The 20,754-nt window shown below is 41.3% G+C and overlaps 1 protein-coding gene across 14 annotated transcripts in view; it reads left to right on the top strand.

The window, feature by feature from the left end:
* dlg1a (discs large MAGUK scaffold protein 1a) overlaps positions 1 to 20,754 on the top strand; it is a 144,683-nt gene that overhangs the window by 58,011 nt on the left and 65,918 nt on the right. For 10 of the 14 annotated variants that reach the window (XM_053498129.1, XM_053498119.1, XM_053498116.1 and 7 more), the window contains one exon: positions 3,285 to 3,452. In XM_053498129.1, the coding sequence (XP_053354104.1) occupies positions 3,285 to 3,452 (168 nt within the window). Of the gene's footprint in view, positions 1 to 3,284; positions 3,453 to 6,126; positions 6,235 to 14,126; positions 14,234 to 14,691; positions 15,269 to 20,754 lie in introns of those variants that run through there. The other 4 variants (XM_053498123.1, XM_053498127.1, XM_053498126.1 and 1 more) reach the window with 3 other exon arrangements.

Genomic DNA, 20,754 nt, shown 5'->3' with positions numbered 1-20,754 from the left:
TACAACACACTCATCCATCAGGGAGTTTCTTTTTTCGAAAAACGCTCGCCTTTTGGCTGCCTCCTAAAGGACGTCCAGGCTCGCCCCGTATGCTGCTGCACTGATTTATACCATCAGGTTGCTGGTGCAGATATCACTGTGAGAAAGTAGGTCTTGGCAGAAAGCTCAAAAATAGTTTCTGTGTCTCAGATGCAGTGTATGTTTATGAATAGATACTGAGATTCACAAACTAAAACTAGCTTTCAGTGTTTACATGGGATGAACCCTAACCCTAACCCTAACCCTAACCCTGGTTGTGAGCTCAAGCCCTGTCACTTCCAAGCTTAAATGGTGTCACTCCTAAATCTCACTGCCCTAAGGGGTGCTTTATCATCATTTGAACCTGTGTTCTGACCCTAGATTCCTAACAGTGTGAACGAATGGTAAGAAAAGAATTGCATGTAGTGCATTTGTACAGTATTTGCAAGAATAAAGGCTGATCTTTCGCTATTTCTTTATGTCACAAGGTAGACTTGTAAAAGTCTTTTTGAGCCTAGAGGAAAATCATCATCATCATTATCATCATCATCATCATCGTTCTTCTTTTTGTGCTTATTATGTCCTTACAGTTGCTTCCATTTGGGGTCACCAGCGAATTTTCCAATTCAAATATTTGATTTACTGGCACAGGTTTAATGCCGAATACCCTTACTGATGCCACTTTTTAAGCCATTTTATGATCAGCTGTTCAGTGTAGAAAAAGGCACATTGAAAATGTTTAAAGCTGTATCACCTGCCCGATGTGAGAGGGGTGAATAGTCCATGATTGGGGTGAGTGGTATCTTGGATAACCCCTTTCGCCCTTTGCAGGCAGCATTTCTTGTACTGTAAATGTCCTCCAAGGTGGGTAGATTTGTGCTCACCTTGTGATTTCCACCACCCTCTGAAAGGCTTTAACAGTGCAGTTGCTGTACCACACCGAGATGCAGTTTGTGAGGATATTGTCAATAAGACATTGGGAAAAGTTATCCAGTATCCTGGAGCACATCCTTTTAAACCTCCTTAATACAGGTGCAGTTGTGCCTTTCTAATCAGGAGAGAAAAGTAAAGAGACCAGGTAAGATCCTCGGAGATGTGGACTTCGAGGAACTTACAGTAAAGCTGGGCACACGCTCAATAACAGCTCTGTTGATGTGAATGGGAGTGTGAGTGTGATCGCCAGCTCGTCTAAAATCCTCAATGACTCTATGGTACATGTGACCGACAGTTTTAAATTACTTACTGGTACTAATGTACCAAAAGTAATGTAGCTAAAAGGTGAAGTGAAACACCATGAAGGTCGTGGTAATGATACTACTACTACTACTACTACTACTACTACTACTAATAATAATAATAATGATAATAATAATAATAATAATAATAGATTGTTAATGCACTGTGGCACAGTGGATACTGCTGCCACCTTCCAGACCAAGGCTTGTGGTTAATTTTCATATCCTTCTTGTCCCCATGTTGCTGGTTCCCAGGTTCTTTGGTATTCTCCCACATCTTATCTTATTTGCCTTAAGGTGTGAATGTGGGTGTTCATGGTGACCAGTGTCCTATTCAGGTTGTGTCACACCCAGTGTCCTCAGGATGAATCCATTGCAACCCTGACCAGAATAAAACACCTACAATAAAAAAAATGTCTGGATGAATGTTCTTGGCATTCAGTTACTACAGAGTTCTAATCATTGTTACTATCTGTCTTAGTGGTTAGCACTGTCTTTTTGCACCCCCAGGTCCTGAGTTTGAGTCCCACGCTGGGTCTGTATTCATGGAGGTTGTGCTCCCCCGTACTTGGTGGGTTTCCTCTGGGTTCTCCAGTTTCCTCCCAAAGTCCTAAGCTATGCAGATAAGGTTAATTCTCGTTCCCAAATTGCCTGTAGTGGGTGAATGTTGACCGGAGGTTCTACCACGATCAGACAAAATGAAAATGAATACAATAGTCACTACTAGCTTCCACCATCCATAGGTAAACTACAGAGGTTCCTAGATGGATGGATGAATGGATATATTTAAGCAATATCACATGAGAGCGAGCGCTGTATTGCTGCATAGCATGGCTGTGACGCGGTTATAGGCACGGGGGAGCTCTGCCCACATATATCTGACTGGGGAAAACATCTACTGTAACTGCGTCTAGTGGAGCTGACGACCGACAATTTGGGTGATTTACATGGCCGGGAAATGGTTTTAAATTCTTACCGGTACCATGTATCTAAAAAGTGAGGAGACTATACCATGGAAAAGCTGAGCAGTCCTGTAAATCTTGTACGTTTCTCTTTATATGTCTGTTCATTCCATTCTAGAATCTTGTTTTTTTTTTAACTTCCAGGGTTTAATCCCAAATAGTGTCATCTAATAGGAAATCTAGTGCTCTTTGTAGGGTGTATAATCCATTGTCGCACACACAAGGTAGTGCCCTTTATCAAGTGTTATAGAGGAATTTAGCATTCAGCTTTATGTTATCTAGCTATCTTTGTAGTCGTGTATAAAAAATATTTCAGAAAGACTCAGAAGCGATTATTAAGGAATCAAAGTGTTGTTTAGGATGAAATAATGTTATCACGTGTGTTTTCAGTATGGTGGACCATGGTACTTTCACCCATGTTGCAAATGAGCGTCAGTTTAATGGTTTTTTAGAACACCTTGGACGTGGCGTGATACATGTAGTTTAACGTCCCAGTGGTGTTACAGTCCATTATCACCCCTTGTTGAATACCTCTCATCCAATCAGATTGCTCAGTGGGAATGACCTGCCGTCATATAACTAAGGGTTAATAATGTCAACATGACCATAAAGGAAGAGGTCTTGTTCAGGACTTGCTCCAGCGTTCTTTGTTGCATCTTGATGTCAGAGTGGAGCGTGTGTACTATGAGGTGTTTAGCAGAGCAGCATGCTGTGTAATACACCTAGGGCCCCCTGCTAACGAAGCCAATCAGGTCAGGCTGCAGGCGCAGCGTGCAGCAAACTGTTCTGTTTGATCCGATGACATTCATCTGTGTGTTTTTGCAAAAAGCTTGCTGCGTGAGACTTTGATCCTCATTTACAGTCACCTGCAAGATGGAGATTAGTGTTGGGTCTTCCTCTTCATTAGACTGTTGTGTATTATCTGTTTTCATTTCCTGGAAATCGAGCCCTAATTAGAAGTACTTCGATTAGCGGAACTATGTCGAGAATGATCATCCTCACACTGTACACTTTACTCCTACTGAAAGTTCTACTGACAGTACTAAATTTCTTTTGCCTTCTTTGTCAGAAATACAGATATCAAGATGAGGACACCACCTCTCCACCAGAGCATGGCTCAACCCGCCTGCCAGGGGACTTCCAGCCTCCCGAGTTGGTGCAGGTGTCGGAGAAAAACATCTCCCAGATCGAGAATGTCCATGGCTTTGTCTCTCATTCGCACATCTCCCCTATGAAGGTAGAAGTCTTTTCGACCTCCTTTTTGGATTCCACTTCCTTAAGCATGTGAACAAGTCTGTGTCTCATCCAAATCATGCATAAACACGGTGTGACAGATTCCTTAACAGTGCAACACAACCATTATAGCAGTCTTTATTTGTCATTTCCTCCCTCATTCTGATGTAATACAATGCTTCTTGTATTACATCTTTGTCTTTTTAAAGTTTAGAAGCTGTCCAGTTTCAGTGATTCTGTGCTCACATTAGTTTCGGGCTGATGAGCCCAGTGTATTATATTGTACGATGGTGTAGTGGTTACCTTGCATCTCCAGGGTTGAGGGTTCGATTCCCGCCTCAGTTCTGTGGGGTGTGCTTGGGGGGACAGTACAAAGACATGCAGATTAGGTTAATTGGCTTTTTTGTGTGTCTGTGTTTGCTCTGTAATGTATTGGCACTCTGTCCAGGATAAGTGGTATAAACGATGAATAGATGAATGTAAAGCAGGACATAAACTCTTCCAAATGATAAGATGTTAGTCAATTAAAGACCCTCAATACCCCAGAACCTAATACAGAAATCTGTAATCTTCTGGTACAAACATATTCACATTCACAGTAATTGGCCGGACTTCAAGTCCATTGATTTTTCTCCCTGGCTGTCCACTGAGGCCTTTAGCTATGATGAGATTGGCAGGGGTGAGATCGACCCCTGACCATGAGATCCTTAGTGCTCAAAGAAAGACTAACCTTATTCTGTAAGCATTACACAATCCTCTGTCAGAACACGCTGGAGACACGTAGGGAGCCCTACTATCATCGTCTCGCCTGGAACAGGAAAACTGCATGTACATCTTTATTTATTTCTTTTTTTTATACCCACATGGAACAGAAATGCCAGATTGGCAGTACAAGCTTTTTGTTTTTTTAAAAAAGGAGAGCGTTTTGGCTGAGCTCACCCCAGTGCAGCTGGATGAGTCGCTGTGCCAGGATGGGCTGAGTTGGGACCAGGCAGCCACAGATCACTGCAGCTCCATTCTCTCCCACAAAGCAGACTAAAAAGCCCCGCCTGTCACCTCTCATCAGCCTCAAGTGCACAGAGCCAGAGTTAGTGCGCACACACACATACACAGAGGCACTGTTATCACTGTAAGCCTGCATTACTCTTAAATCAGCCCATGCATTCAAGGCTGGTGAAGGTGCCTGGCTGCTCGCCCAACCGATGCCCTCTCTCTACTCAAATTCTGCCCATCTTTTGTAATTGGATCTGAGAATATGAGAAAAAATGTGCAACATTTCAGCATCCCTCACTTATAGAAAGCTGTATGAGGATAACGGCTACAGAGATTGAGACGGTGATTCAGATTGATTTGTTGTCGAATTGAGCTGACGAGGCGATGACGGGTCAGACTCCTACTTTAGGAGATGCCGTACAGTATAATAGCTGTCTTACCCCACCTTGTGGCTGATGCTTGTAACTGAAGGATATGAAGGATCATTCACCATGCTTTGATAGAGTATTTAGCGTCACCTATGTCATACTGTCTGTGTAGACCGCTGTCCCATTTTCTTATCTAGCAATTTCATGTTTTGTCTGGCGAATTGTGAGTGTGTGTTATTGATCATGTTGTACAGTGGTATTCTCTGGTTTAAATCTAATACTTTAAACAGATTTGCTAGAGATTATCATTTTGTCCCGGTGCATTAAGCCAATGTCTGAATGCTGCCGGGATGACCAGAAACACTGTGGTTTAACCCACCTACCCATGATGCACCACTGTCCCCCTTCTATTTAAAGAGAATTGCCTACAGGCAATGGACCCATTTTCACGTGCTGCCAAATATTTTTCACAACCAAGCTCACGTTGCATTTTAACATAGAAATAATCGAATGCGGTATTTTAATTATTAATGATGTATTTCTGTGTATTTGTGAGAATTTCTTGCCCCTGACTGGGCTTGTACGTTTGCACTCTGTGAGCGTTTGGCTTAAAAAGGCAGGACAGATGGAGATGACATCTTGTGGCACTCCAGGTTGCTCAGCTGAGCCGACCTGTGACTGGCTTATGTACCTGTAAATGTCTGAGCACGGTGTGATACACACACATGTACACGAACCAACACACACACTATGTATCTCCATATGGGTATCACGGGTGCCATCCAGTCACAAAAACACTGTACATTGAAAATTAAACTTAATCCTGAATTAATACTCAGCCCTCTCGCCAGATTTGGGTATTAATGTGGACAGACATCTATCAATTCATTTTTATTTACATTTTTTTTTTTGTTTTTTTTTTTTTACAAATGTGTAGACATTTCATGTTTTTGCTGTGTATCACCCTTAGATCATTCGCGATTCTTTACCCATTTTGCGCTTTCCAAGGAATCGTATTACTTTGTTAGTCCTGCTGATGGTTCAAATTCATGACATGACTCCCATGTTTTCCCATAATTTCAAATAATAATCTATGCATTTTTTTTTATCATTCAGTACATCATGCATCATGTCGATTTGTGCTTTTCACGTCTGAACTCATAAAGCATCTTGGTTCTGCTGATGCGAGCTAGGCTTTAGCTGTTATCACTCAGAACCAGCTTTTTTTCGGTGTTGTGCGTCTGTTCTATGGCTTTTTGTGTTCCATTTTATTTGGGTTCTACTGTGCATCACTTCGGCTGCATGCTTCCTCTGTAGGTAGAGTCTCTGGAGTGCGTTTTTGAGAGCTCGTCCCCAGTAGGAGGAGAGGAGGTGCCAGCCCCTGCCTTCTCCACGCTATACTCACGCAATGAGGCGCTCATGCAGGTAAACACCCAGAGTCGTGTACACAGTCGCAGTTAGGTCCTTTTATGTTCACCATGTAATTTGAGTATGTTGTGTAAAAGAAGTAGTGGATGGAGCTTAGAAAAAAAGTATAATATTTAAAAAATTGAAAATAAATGCTATCTGTTGTAGTATCCATTTTAGGCACTAGATGGCAAAGATGTTACAGTGCTCATTGGGTATTACAAAACTGTTTTTAGGTGAAGGGGCTAAACATTTCCTGTAGGCTTTGGACAGTCCTGCATTACTGAAATTATTTGGACAGTCCTGTATTTTAATTGTTTGGACAGTCAAATATTATTGTACTGTAGGTAGTTGGACGGTCCTTCATTATTGTGTGTTTTTTTTTTTTTTGTTTGTTTTTTAATGGAGTCCAGCATTGACTTAGCTATTTAAACAGTGTTAACAGACTTTTTTCCTTTGTTTTGGACAGTCCTGCGTCGTTGTCGTTCTGGACAGTCCTGCGTCGTTGTCGTTCTGGACAGTCCTGCGTCGTTGTCGTTCTGGACAGTCCTGCGTCGTTGGTGGTGATTAAAGATCATTCAAATATTATTGTGATTATTTCCTGAGTGTTTTCGAATTAGTAAGGAAAGTCCAGCTTTATTGTATACTTTTAAACAGACCTGCATTGTTCTGCATCATTATGAGTATTTGTATTTTCCTGGATTATTGTACTTATGTAGATATCAAACAATTCTTGAAGATATTGCGACAATCCTACATTGTTGCTAAAAGTCCAGCATTATTGTAGGTAATTGTGGTATTCTAGCCAAAATGATTTGGGCATTCCAGCATCATTGTAAGTATTTGGACAGTCCTGCCCTCTTGTAGTGATTTTTTTTTCTTTTTTAGTAATACTGTAGTTATTTGGCCAGGCATGTGATACTAGAGTTATGTAACTTTTACTGTATTATACTGAGTGACTTACAGTTTGCACATTTTAGTTGGTCAGATTTCTTTGCACTTTTTTCTCCTTTATATACGTAAGCTGGATTTTGCTTTCCCTCTAAAGTATATGTATGCTAAGTGCGGCTATGAATTATTAAATAACCAATTGTTATGATTATATGAAAACAAATGTATGTTATGGACACATTAACTGGACATGCTTTGGGGACCCATTGCCCTTTTTTTACTAATACATTTTTTTAGGGTTTATTACCAAACTCGCTGTCCAATTTCATACTGTTTAGTATTGTGAATTGGTATTTTGTGGGCTTTGCAATATGTTTGCAACATTATATCATTAGTTATATGCCACACGTCTAATAACCTTATTAAATTAAAACACACAATTAATTTAATTTAAAGTTTAATTAATTAAACACAATTACTGCTTTTCGAGGGAATAATGGTATTTAACATGCTAGTATTCAGCATTAGATGAATTGCACCCTGCTTAACGGAGGGGTTCTTTCTTTTTCTTTATTTTTTTGAAGATGAAATAAAAGGCCTACTTTATTATTTACACCAGAGGCCTTTGTGTTACTCCCCTGCCTATTGAATAGAATATTCAGTCTTCAGTTCTTTTTTTTTTTTTTTATTTATCCCCCTTTTTCCGAATTTTTCCGATTTTCTCCCCTAATTTAGTAGTGTCCAATTCCATACCGTTACTGAAGGCTCCCACATTAAGCTTCTACTGCCAATCAGTCGGGCGGGCCGCAGACCGATCCACGTGTTTCCTCCGATCCACATGGCGTCACCGACCATCTTTTTCGAACTGCTCGCTCAGGCACCGTTGGGGGCGGTGTAACACACTCGAAGGACAGCGCTTTCCGCTCCCTCCGCCTGCGCGAGCTCACAGTCGCCCCTGACGGGTACTGAGTACCTCTCATCCCTCCCCCCTGAGAGAGCTCAGCTAATCAGCTCTCTCTAGACCTCCGGCTGTGAGAGGTAACAGCATCACCCGGGGATCGAACCAGCGATTGAATAAAGCGACATCCATGAAGACCTCAACCAAACTGAACACATTTGGAATGAGTTGGAATGCCGATCACATGCAAGGCTTCCTTACCCAGCATCAGTGCCTGAACTCAAAAAAAAACAAAAAAACATACAGTATACAGTAGTGATGGGTCGTTCATGAACGATTCGTTCTTTTTAAACGAATCTTTAACATGACTTAGAAGAGCGAGTAGTCTCGGAGATTAATTCGTTATTTTCTACTGGACGCGCTTGCGCAAATCATTGCAAAACCTGCGTAGGTTTTGTACAGGAAACAGAATTGAGTGATTCCTTCTCAATGATCCTTCTACTCCCGAGTCCTGCGAACGACTCAGACTGGAAGATATGAGAGGTGAGCTAATCATTCTGTTTATTATAATATATTTTTAGTTGCATTGTAATATTTTCATTACTGGAACTATAGCCAAAGTTTGTGTATGTAGATGTATTGGGGGTCTATTTATTGAAAAGATTTGAGATTCAAAGAACCGAGTCACTAAAATTATTCAAACTTCGGGCAGGTACGGTCAGGTATCCATATGCCTTGGGTCGTGATGTGAAATATTTTACATGGATACTTACAGATGTAAGTGCTACATCATGTAACATACCCTAGTGTTTTCACTATTTTTTAATTTTTAACCCTAATTAAAAAAAATATTCTGCAAGTACAAATGTTTATCGTTGTTTTTTTTTTTCTCCGATTTTCTCACTTAATCTCATAAGAGTCTCTTATTGTCCTCTGAAGATGGGGGGGGGGTGGAGCAGGTGTAAAAAGATTTCTCATTAGATTGAACATCTATTTATCATTGGAAGTACCTCTTGATTATAGCTCTCTAAGGATTTACATGCCTTAAACATGTAAATTCTAAACATTATAAAAATAGACAGTTTCAGAAGTGCTCTTTTCCCCCTCCTTTTCTGTTCCATTTTCTTGATCATGACTGAAGCATAGTCATATGTTTTGAGATATTATGCCAAGGGCTTCGGGGCACTAAGTGCATTAGTTCTGTTCAGCCATACTAAGTAATGGGACCTGGAGGAGAGCTCATTTCTCCTGCACACTGCCCTGAATCCTAATAAGCTCTTTTCCAGCATAAGGTTTGGTCCAGTCTTGTGCCAGCGTATAAAACTCTTAGAGCTTATCACCGTGTGTGGTGTCTTCTTTCATTGGCCTTTTAATTCCCCATGATTAGAGTGTTAAGGAATGATATGATCAGACTGTTCCACTGTGTATGTCTCTGTCACTTTTAACATTATTTAACGAAGCATAGCATGGAGGTGATGGTGTGGTCTCATAGTGCTCAGATTAAAATAATTGGAGCACCGAACGGTCATGTTGTCAAGGTACAGTAGTGTGTCTTTATTAGCATGTTGCTGCTGATCGTAATCACAGGTTCAGTTGTAGGAGTCATACTCAGATGCATCTCTGCCTTTGGAAACCTTGTTGCTGTATGGATTTACACACTCATGAGTGAAGGGCGAGTGCTCTCACCATTAGTGCAAAGTGAGAACATTTAAATCAGCTTTATTAATGATGCGGATCATTTACTGCACTGGCACCTTGTGTTGTGATGATGTCATTAACAATGTTCAGTGTAGAGGTGAGACAGCACCAGAGATTCAAATAAAACAGTAAATGTGAAGTTTAAGGAGTTTTGATACTCTTTGCGCTAGTGAAACTTTTTTGCTGAAATGCTATTTACATGTTCACTTTTTCTCAGACCACCTTGCAAATTATTGTGGTAGGTTTCTCGCCTGCCATGCAGAAGGCCCAGGTTCAATTCCCCCAAACCTCGAACGAACAACAACTTTCTATTAAATTAAAAGTGTGTACAGTGACTTGCAGTGATATGCAGTTTCGCCTCGCACCTTCAGGGTCTGGGTTCGAGTCCCGCCTTGGGTCTTTGTGCATGTAGTTTGCATGTTCTTCCCGTGCTCTATGGGTTTCCTCCGGATTTCGAGATTGGCATGCTTTCTCAGGGACATTGGCATTCCCAAATTGTCAGTGGTGTGTCCTGCGATGAATTGGCACCCCATCCAGAGTGTACCCTGCTTCGTGTCTTAAATCTCCTGGGATCGGCTCGAGACCCCCATGACCCTGTATATAGGATAAAGTGGTATAGAGGATGAGTGAGAGTGAGTAAAACTGTTTTGTGCATCTAGCTGATAATGCATTTCATAGTGTGACAGAGTTTAGGGGAAAGGTGTAGAGTTGGTGAGCTTCATGCTTTGATTTCTTTTTGACAGCTTTAGCTCTTGATCTGATTTGTTCGGTCATCAACCTAATTTATCCCGAATTCTGATACACCTCAAACTTACTTCCTGCTTCATAATTGTCTCAGACCTCTGCTGTAGACTTCTCAGCCTGACCCATTTTGCCCCACCTGCCTCACATTTTCACTTTTGTTCCAGACTGCCCCAGATCTCTAAACCTGTTGCACACGCTATAGACTTCTCAACCCACTCCACATTGCCCCACCTGCCTTATGACATACATTCACATACCCTACATAGACCTTCTACCTGCCCAAACTCCCCCCTACCTGCCACACACTTTCCCTACTTTACCCCATGACGTAAACATCCGTACATCCCCAACGTTCCTTTACCTGCCTCAGTCTACCCCCTTCTGTCGTAAACTTCCTCATATGCCCTAGGACATTTCATCCGTCTTCATATCACCGTTTTGTGATCTGTGCTGCACTTCATTTATCACCCCTTGTTAAATTGTATCCTCCCTGCCTGTACCAGCCTGGCTCAGGATAGATGAGGACTACAGGGGAGGAGGGAGGGAGGGAGACGGTGTTTGTGAAAAATGAGCTGTGTCACTCCCGGTGAATCGGACAGACTGCGAAGTCCCTAGCAGTCAGCATGCCTGCGTGTGAGCTCTCCAGCAAGCCTGGCTGCTGGATGCAGACAGGGAGAGACTTTTAAAGTGTTACTGCTTCCCTTTATCAGCTCCCTGAACTGTGGACTCACCCAGTTACAGCTCCTCGGGGAGAACAGTTCGGGTCAGAGCTCAGCTCCCAGAGTCTACGCAAGTGACATGCTCGCCTCCATCTGGTACGCCAAAAAGATGGGCCGGCGCTTAATGAGGAGTTTCAGGAGGAGCAGGAGGCTGCAGCTGCAGTTCTTGGTGGGTAGACGGTATCAGATATGGGAGACTGCTCTCAGAAATGCATGCCAGCAGACTGACTCCGCTCCATGTGCGCTAGCTTTAAGCTCTGCATGTAAATCATTTGGAAGGATGAGCAGGAGAGAGAATACGACACCTTAGGGACAGATCTGCCCCTCACATCTTCTTGAGTTTAAGGAAGATGTTGATTTCTGCGGGTTGCTGTTAGCTTTTTTTTTTTTTTTTTAGAATCTGCATAATGTGTGTTTGTTTCTCAGTGCTGCTGCTGATGTATCTACTTTTTTCCTAGGGAAACCACAAATTCAAGCAAGCATTTATGTTAGCTTAGGGCTGCTTTGTAGTTGTTTTTTTTGTTAAGATCTTAGGTTGACATTATTATTGCAGTATCTTTGCAACTGTTTCTTAGTTCCTCACTAATGTAGCACTGATTCCATTTCAGTATTCGAGTGTTATAATCATTGTTGTGGTAAACCAGGTTGTTTTTAAAATGAATGAATTTTATTTTCCCCATGGCGGTCCTATTTCGCTAATATGGAGCCATTAGTTTTCTTGTTACTGTGTAACAGCATAGAGAGCACATCCCATTTCTAATGCCTTAGTCGTTTCTTATGCAGCACCTTGTGGGACAAGACACGTTTTCTGAAACCTTGTTTGTCTTTTTTCTCGTGCGCTTGCAGAATTTACTGACCCTGAAGCTGGAAGCTTAAAGCTAGTATCAGGGCCATTCAGAAGCACTTTGTCCTCGTGTTACATTATCGATCGAATGCTCTGAACTCTATAGGTTGGGAGCAGAGGTGCAGAGGGGCTCAGGGACCATGAGGCAATAAACACTGCAGGCTGAAGGGCCATTTGAAGAGGACCTTTGGTATTTCTTTTGTGTGTGTGTGTGTGTGAGGGAGAGTTTTGTGATGGTTTTATGATTTGGACATGTGGATTGGATGCAATTTTATACCAGTTTAAAAATAGCAGGCTTGACCGGTGGTACAGTGCCCAGTCTGGTCATATCGCATTTATAAAGGGTGTTCAAGTCAAACCGGGACCTGATGGAATTTCTTATGAATGAATTCATAAAACCGATTGACATTTACAGAAGCACTGAACAGTGATGAGACTCTTAGTCGCATTTAAACATTTTTGCGGTGCAAACATTTTAAGAAAGCCGTGAATTCCTGTATGATCCAGGTGGCTCCGAGCCCACTACAGTCATTTCTGTGAACATTCAGTGAGTAGATCGCCTGATCCTTGTGTATTGACTGATACCTTGTTGTCAGCTTGTGGGAAGTGTACACACAATCATTCACAAAAACTTTACAGAAACTCGACTGGAAGTTTTTGCCACATCGCTCGTACAGTCCTAATCTTGCTCCAAGCTATTTCCACATGTAAGGGCCATTAAAGGAGTTCCTGGGAGGCCAGTGTTTTAGACGTGAAACGACCAGTTCGATCGTGTCTCCAGCGTAATGAGAGAACCTTCTACCTTGTTGGTATCTAAGTATTAGTAAAACACTGGGATAATTGCGATAGTGTATCTATATAAGAGTTTTTTCTCTCATAATTGCGTTTTGTTATTCCGCACAATCAAAAGCCCTGGTTTGATTTAAACGCCCCTTGGATTATTTTAGATGAAAATTACTTTACATTTGTATCATCCCTTTTATGCTTATTACGCTATAAATAGACGAAATTGTAATAAAATGGTTGGATGTTAATTAGCCTATCGATGCAATAACAAAAGTCTAAAATCTTATGTCTTAATAGGCGTAATATAGAATGTGTTAATTTTAATGTCTAGTTAACAATTAAAACATATATGAGTAACATATATTTTTGTATGAAAGTGCAAAGGGAAACACAGAGAATGGTTTAACAGAGCAGACACTTGTTGCAGAATTGCATGCATTTTTTATTATTATATGACTGTTAGCCAAGAGTTCCAAACATTCTTAAATGAATAAGCATATAAATATATATTTTTCTAGCATTAATGTGAATATTTAGTCTATGACAAAACATACACAATAATCAGGCTATTTGTGGTTTAATATATAAAAAAAAATCTTTTAGCCTTACACACACACAGTTGATCATAAATGATGAAAATAGATATCGTTTTTATTATTATACATGTTTGCCACACAGATTGATTTAACTGCATTCATTATAAAAAAAATATTCATCATTTGTTTTGATGTTCATGCTCATAGGAAATCATCTAACATACAATGTCAAATACAGAACGCTTTACATTAAACAGACATGATGATGGTAATCCTTTTTTTATGTTTATGATGATGGTACCAGTGTACATTTTTCGCATTTTAAAATAGCTAATACTGTAGATAAAACTGACAGATTGCAGTTTGTTCTCGTTCTTTGTTTCTGGACCCATATAGACTGAGCAGAAAGAAGTGCACAAGCTCTGTGGGTTTGCCTGCTTTATTTGATGTGAAAACTGTTGCCATGGTTTTGTTCCTGGGGGAATTGAAGCACAAGCTGTGACAATGTCTGTTACCTCATTTGACACCTGTGGCACACCTTGGACAGTGTCAGCCGGCACACAGCCGTCTTCATCAGGCTGCGATGCAGAGGATCGCTGTGCTGTGAGTCTGCGGGCGTTCCACTCGTATTAACAGAAGCATGTGGTTATTTTTGAATTTGCTTTCTCTTTTTTTTTTTTCCTTCTCTTCCCTGCCTGTGAAAGCACAGCCTTTTGTCTCCCCCTCACTGAATCGCGTGCGCGCACGGTAGATAGCGAGAGACCGCAGTGTGAAAACTGATCTAAATCGCAAGGAGCGAGCAGGCATCTGCCGAATCTGGAGTGCTCACTCTCCTCTTGGATTTACCTTTTTACGCCGGGGCTTGCTTTTTTTCCTTTGCACATCTCTCTCATTTGGAGTCGTGAGTATGTTCATTAGCATGAAGTTTGGTATGTATAATTCGCATCCTCTTAACCATTAGCGTGATGAAGCGATCTGTCTTGGGTATTTCTGATGAGCTCCTGTAGAACTGCACTCCTCTCAGACTAGCCATGTCTTGGAAAAGGAAGATACAATGCCTATTTTTCTTTCTTACTTATTCTACATTGCACCACCCTGAATGCCACCATTCATATTTAATGTGCCCACTAAGGCTGTCCGGGGCTGTTAAGAATGTGCTGTGATTGATAACTGGGCCTGGCCGATCTACTAGCCCGAGTCCATTTAGATTATGAATCCCTGGAGGCGTTTGTGGGCTTTCGCCTGCAACACATGCCTGATATTTGAACCCATTTCCTGCCTCTTAGAGCTCTTAGAGTTTTCCTCATATACCGAGAGCTCCACGTTCCCTCATTGATCTCCTTTCTTTGGTCTCCACTAGTCTGGAGCCAGAGCCCAGAGCGGTGAGTGTTACTCGTGGGCAGTGCCATCGCACTCCTACATCCAGCTTGCTTCCCACTTTTCTCAGCAGCGTTCAGCTGCTGGATGCTTGACCTGTCGCTCGATTAGGACTCACCAGATTCACCAGAATTCTGCAAATCGGATGGATATTGGAGCCTGGGACTTTATTTGGAGTTTCGCTCGTGTGTTTTGACTTTGTAGAATTCAGGAGGGGATGCTGTAACTTTACCCAGATGCGCTCTCCCTCCCCCTCTCTTTGCTCTTGCTCCTCATTTTCCGTGGTGCCTCGTCGCTTGACAGCTGTTGGAGTTCCTTTTCCAGTCGTGAAGGTTCCAAAGTGGTGATGAATTACATATTCGGTAACAGCACCCTATACCCGCGGGGAGGCCGGGCGAACACTGGCACAGCTCACAGTGCCCCGGGGCAGAAACAGAGGCACTGGGCCAAGCGCAGCTCCAGTGAAGAGCTGCCTTCCTCATCTCGCTGGCAGCAGCTGCTCGCCTTCTTCACACGCCGTAATGCCTTCAGCGACTGCATCACAGCCGGGGCTGGACAGGTAAACTCTACCATGCCTACCACCTGTTGCAGGACTGAATATCCTTCAGCAGGATGTGTAGTGATGTTTATTATGAGCATTTAGGTTAAAGTTAACTTGATTTAACGCAAATTTATTAGGTTCCTGTTTTTTTTAGCTAACTTAAATAAAATCTAATAATCTCACAGATAAGTTATGTACATATTTGAAAAGGTTGCTAACATTATATGATAAGCTAACTAAACTCAATGTACAATGTATAATCACAACATATATTATCACAACCTTCCCGATATGTGTATCTATAACAATGTGCCACAAATTCAGAAGTTCAGATTTTTACCTTTTACTCCATATCTAAAGATTATTTGTTGTTTACATTTATGTTCATTTAATTCCCCTTTATTTCATGATTGCATCCCTGTTTATGTCACTTCTTCCATGATACATGTCATTTGCTCTTTGAACGTGAATTGTCTCGTCATGGCGGTCACCATAACTCAGCGTTTTGTCTAATGAGATTGGAAGTGCTTCATTGTTTCATAAGCACTCAGAAGTCCTTCGCAGTGAAAGACACACGGAACAATCACTGCGGCCTGCTTCTCTGAGTGGCTGGTTCCCACTGGGACTAAAGCACTTAGTGGGAACACGAGTGATGGCCCTATACCTGGCACAAGATTTAATTATAGGACGCAGTTAAGAGGCTGGAGTCGTGCCTCCTGCTCCCCCTTTGTGACCTTGATGTCCAGCGTGTTGGCACAGAAGGGGCAGTGAAAGGGGCAGCTTTAAATGGGCTGCACCACGTGCACACTTCTTGTGCCTATTAAAGTCTGAACGCCGGTTAATAGGGTCATGACCTGAAACGAAAGCTGCAAGAATGGATCGTGCAACAAAAGGGTTTCCAGTCTACCGCTTTATTCCTCCCCTCGACTCCGTTACCACAACACTAGAACTTCATCTCTTTTTCATGACCGCCTTTTAAAAGGCAAAAGCGGCGACAAGTAACGTTATTCACTTATATTCATAGCACAATGCATGACACCGACAAGAATGGAATACGGTTGGACCGGTCGTACCGGGATAAAAGTCTGCACGCACTTTGTGTTAATTATATAAAATAGCAGAACACTCAGTGGAATAAGGGTTTTATTGGCAGGACGTTTGGCAATGGAGAGTTTGGCAGTATGTCGAATTTAGTGACATTTAAAAAAAGATTCTTTAGTAACCCTTTAGCGCACTTTACATCACAAAATTTTCCACCGTCTCTCTGATAGTGATGTAATGGATATCTCACTTTAACTACGCATATTGGATAAATATGGAATAAACCCTTGGCAGGCCATATGTTCTAGAAAAATAATCAGTGGAGGGTGATGTGGTGTAGTCTTACACAAAGTCCCACTAGGACTTGAAAGTTGATTATTTTTCAACTAACAGCAAAGTGTTTTGTACTGCAGCAATTTCACAACAGCTTATAAGCAGGTGTACCTTAATAATTAATTAGGCGGAAAAATTGCAAACTGTTCTCTTCTGTCACTCAAGATAAGCATAAAAAAAACCATCCATGTACAGAAAGCTCGTCCATGTCAAAAACTCTATTGATAATTTAGCAACAATAGAAATATTTTTAACAGTTTATCACTTAGATCATCCGGCATACAGGCCCCCGTGAATTAGCTGTTACTATAGAAACTATAATATATTAGAAAGCATGCGTTAATATAAGCCTGTGATGACGGACTTTACAGACAGCACTCTTCTCTCTTCTGTACGAGATCATTATGTATCAGTATGTATATGCAAGAGGACCTTTGTGACACGAGAGTAAAGGGAATCCATTTTCACTTTACTTTGTGTGAGAAATAATTGATGATGTATAGGATGGAACTTGTTCTTAAATCCAGATGACAGTTTCTCAAATATAGAGAAATACTGTATGGCTAGAAAGAAGATGGATTTGATATAAGGCGTGAAAACCAGTGCTTATTATGTACTGTATGTAAGACAGCCGTCTTGCTGCGATGCTGAAATTATTTCACTCGCTTACTCATCGTTTATCGCTGTATCCTGTATACAGGGTCGCAGAGGGCCTGTAGCCTATCCCAGGAGATTGTGCACATACAGTAAGGTGGGGTACACCCTGTACGGGGCACACACTCACACAGTACAGGCAATGCCAGGTCACCTAATCTGCATGTCTTTGGACTGCTGGAGGAAAGAACATGCAAACTCCATGTATGCAGACCCCAGGTGCGAATCGAACCCGGACCCCGGAGGTGCAAGGCGATAGTGTTAACCACTACGTCACCGTGTTGCCTAAAATGATGTCAATAATAATAATTTCATGGCTGATGTCAATTTAACTGATACCTCCAATAATGCTTATTACAAGACAAATAGTTGTAGGCAACTTGCTTTATAATCCAACCTCAACATTTCTTTACTAGCCTGTTGCGTGATACGTTCGTGCGTTAAATCAATCAGCTCATGCACTGAAGGCTATGTGAAGCAGAATCTCATTGTCAGTCCCTGTTGTTCTTGCTCATGCAGATCTATTTCTGGCAGAGGCGAACCTGCAGTGCTACTGCTGAGCTTTTCTAACCAACATATCTGCACAAACATACACATAATGAGCCTTTGCTCTCTACCTCACTCTTTCCCAGCTTGTGGATTTGCAAATGGTGGATCCAGACAGAGATCTCAAGTCTATTGCAATAATACAATCTACTCTTTCTAAGGATTGAAGTCCTTGATTCACGCTTATTTTTAAATCGACAAATTTAAGTGTGATGATAGTGTTTTCTGAATTTCAAATTCAAAGGACAAATTCTGTTCCTAATCAGGCAAGTTCGCAGTCTGAGATAAGACACGAGCCTCCTTTCGTCCTGAGGAGGTGCATAACCCTCCTGGACTCGCTGCAGCTTCTGCTGTTGCCATGGCGTTGCCATGGTAATCAGCAAGCAAGGAAGCACAGTCATGTGGTGGTACTTGTTTATTTATTTCTCTTATCTGTCGAGCGCAGCATTCTGAATGACAGTGTGTGTGTGTGTGTGTGTGTGTGTGTACTGTGCGTCTGAGTGATTGAAAGGTCCTCAGTCCACCATCTCCAGAGCCTTTTCCTGTAAAATAGTGCATTAACCCCCATCGTCCCGGCCAGGGCGAAGACAGCGACACGCTTCGCTGTTTGTGACATAGCAAGGTCAGGAGGAATTAGAATGGGATCAGTGCTTTGATGATGCATCGTTCGCATCTCGACTGGCTCAGCCGTTCGAGCAGAGAGTTGTGGGCTGTGTGGGAAGGAGTTTCGCTCAGCTATGAATCACAGCAGCAGGCGTGAACACTCGCCCTGCAGACAACACAAGCATGAGTGTCTCCCTGCAGAGAACGCAGCACCAACACACTGGACCACCTACAGCTCTCTTAAAAAACTGTACACCCACTCACGGCTGTTTTCAGAGTTGGTACGAGGTGTACATCGCTAGAACTAAGCAGGGATGTTAATGTATTGTGTTACAGAATTGTGTTTCACCATTTTAGCTTTCATGAGCTGCATTTAAAGTGAACGACGGGTTGACGACTTAAGCCGAGTAGTGCTGAAGTTACATTTTATGGCAGATCTTTATTTATTGGTTTAAAAATATGCATGAGTAAATGAAAAAGCCAGATTACAGAGGAACCTCGGTTCACAAACGCCCCCGAAGATGAACAAAATCGATTCACAAACTAAAGATTTGCCTAAAATTTGTCTCCTTCTCGGAACACGACCCATCGCCAAACCGCCAATATCAGCTAAACAAAGGCATGAGTACATCATCCAGCATCAGTTTTGTTCAGTCCACAGTCAGTTGGGTGAAGTTATCACCCAAACCAAACTGTGACGAACACCTTATGAGTGCTACACCTCATGAACGATAATGTTGTGTCTTTTTTTGTGCAGTGCAGTTGTACAATTGTGCGGCACAGAAAAAAACAAATAGATTTTTAGTGAGAACAACTGCCACGAATGAAACAGAGGCCCAGAAACAAAAGAGAGAAAAAACCTTAAAGAGAATTACCCAGTGTTGTAGTACCCATATGTAAGGGGATTCTCCTTCCTAACACTAACATTCTCCCCACCCATCTTCCTTTCCTTCATGTCAGCGAGTATCCCTAAGAAGGATGCACGGACACTGCAAGAAAATATAAAAAATGAAGCGTGCACTCTCTCCTTTACAGTTTTTTTAAAATAATTTGGAGCTGTATTATTTTTATATATTTAAGGCATACTTTGTTTTATATTTCATGAATATTTATTTTTGGATTTCAAGTAATCCAAAGCACTTGTATATCAAAGCGAATTTCCCCATAAGAAATAATGGAAACAGATGTTCATTCCATATCCCCAAAAATATACATATAACGATTATTAATGCAAAATATAATGTAAAAATAAAACTAATTAACCTGCATTTTACCTTTGAAAACAATCGTGGCTGGAGTAAATCGAGACGACTTTCTCTCTCTCTCACACACACACACACACACTAACTGGAATCACCGCTTTCTAAAAGGGTTTTTGTCAGCAAACCTCTTTAACAAAGAACCTCTCTAACGACATTTGCTTTTGCCTCCTTTTAAGGATTTTACTGAAATGTGACGTTGCTTTGTCGTTAAACAGAATCATCAACATTGCTAAAGCCTCCTAAACTTTTTTCACACGGATGTTGACTATACGAGTGATGCGCGCACACACACCAAGGCTAAACATGGAAGAGGATTACCCACAATTCCACACAGCGAGAGAGAGAAGCACTATTGGCTCAGTTGTGATCATGTGACACTTGGCAGAAAGCGTAAATATACTACAGTACTCGTATTTCAAGACCTTACTCTTTTATCAAGTTAAAATGTATTTTAAAAATTTGTTATTAAACCAAGTTACACTCAATCAAAGATCTCACTGTACAACTAAAGTTAACTGATTCAAGGAATTGATTCATTCTTTTTGAATGGAAGTAAATGAATGGGTTTACAACCAAATCGGGTCATGAACAGAATTTAGGAACGAATTACGTTTGTGTACCGAGGTCACACTGTGGTTGGTTTTATTAAACAATATAAAAACACTATCATTATCATTTAGCTTATAAAATGCCACTTGATCAAATACAACCTGGTTTTAGAAATGCACTCAAGCATGGCAAAGAAATGATATTAAGAGTTGCGGGAAGTTCCTCCACAAAAATATTTACTGTGGGCTAAATTGAGATCATGCCTTATCATATATGTGATATAGGTTACTTTTGCTTGCTTTTATTTTGCGTTTTTTTGATTGTCTATATATTTGATATAATAATTTCAGTGTATTATTGACGTGAATGTGCTTTTCTTCGAGAAAACATGACCACGGTTTAAAGGATAAGTCGAATAAGCACTTTATAGATTAAAGGTCCAGGTCATAATCTTATTCCTGTAAAATTCAGTCTTTTAGATAAGGCATGCTCTGAATAAACTGCCATTTCCGCCGA

This window comes from Clarias gariepinus, chromosome 6, assembly GCF_024256425.1.
Source record: "Clarias gariepinus isolate MV-2021 ecotype Netherlands chromosome 6, CGAR_prim_01v2, whole genome shotgun sequence".
NCBI lineage: Eukaryota > Metazoa > Chordata > Actinopteri > Siluriformes > Clariidae > Clarias > Clarias gariepinus.
Note: the sequence above shows the minus strand (reverse complement) of the source record. Positions and strands in the feature narration are given on the sequence as shown.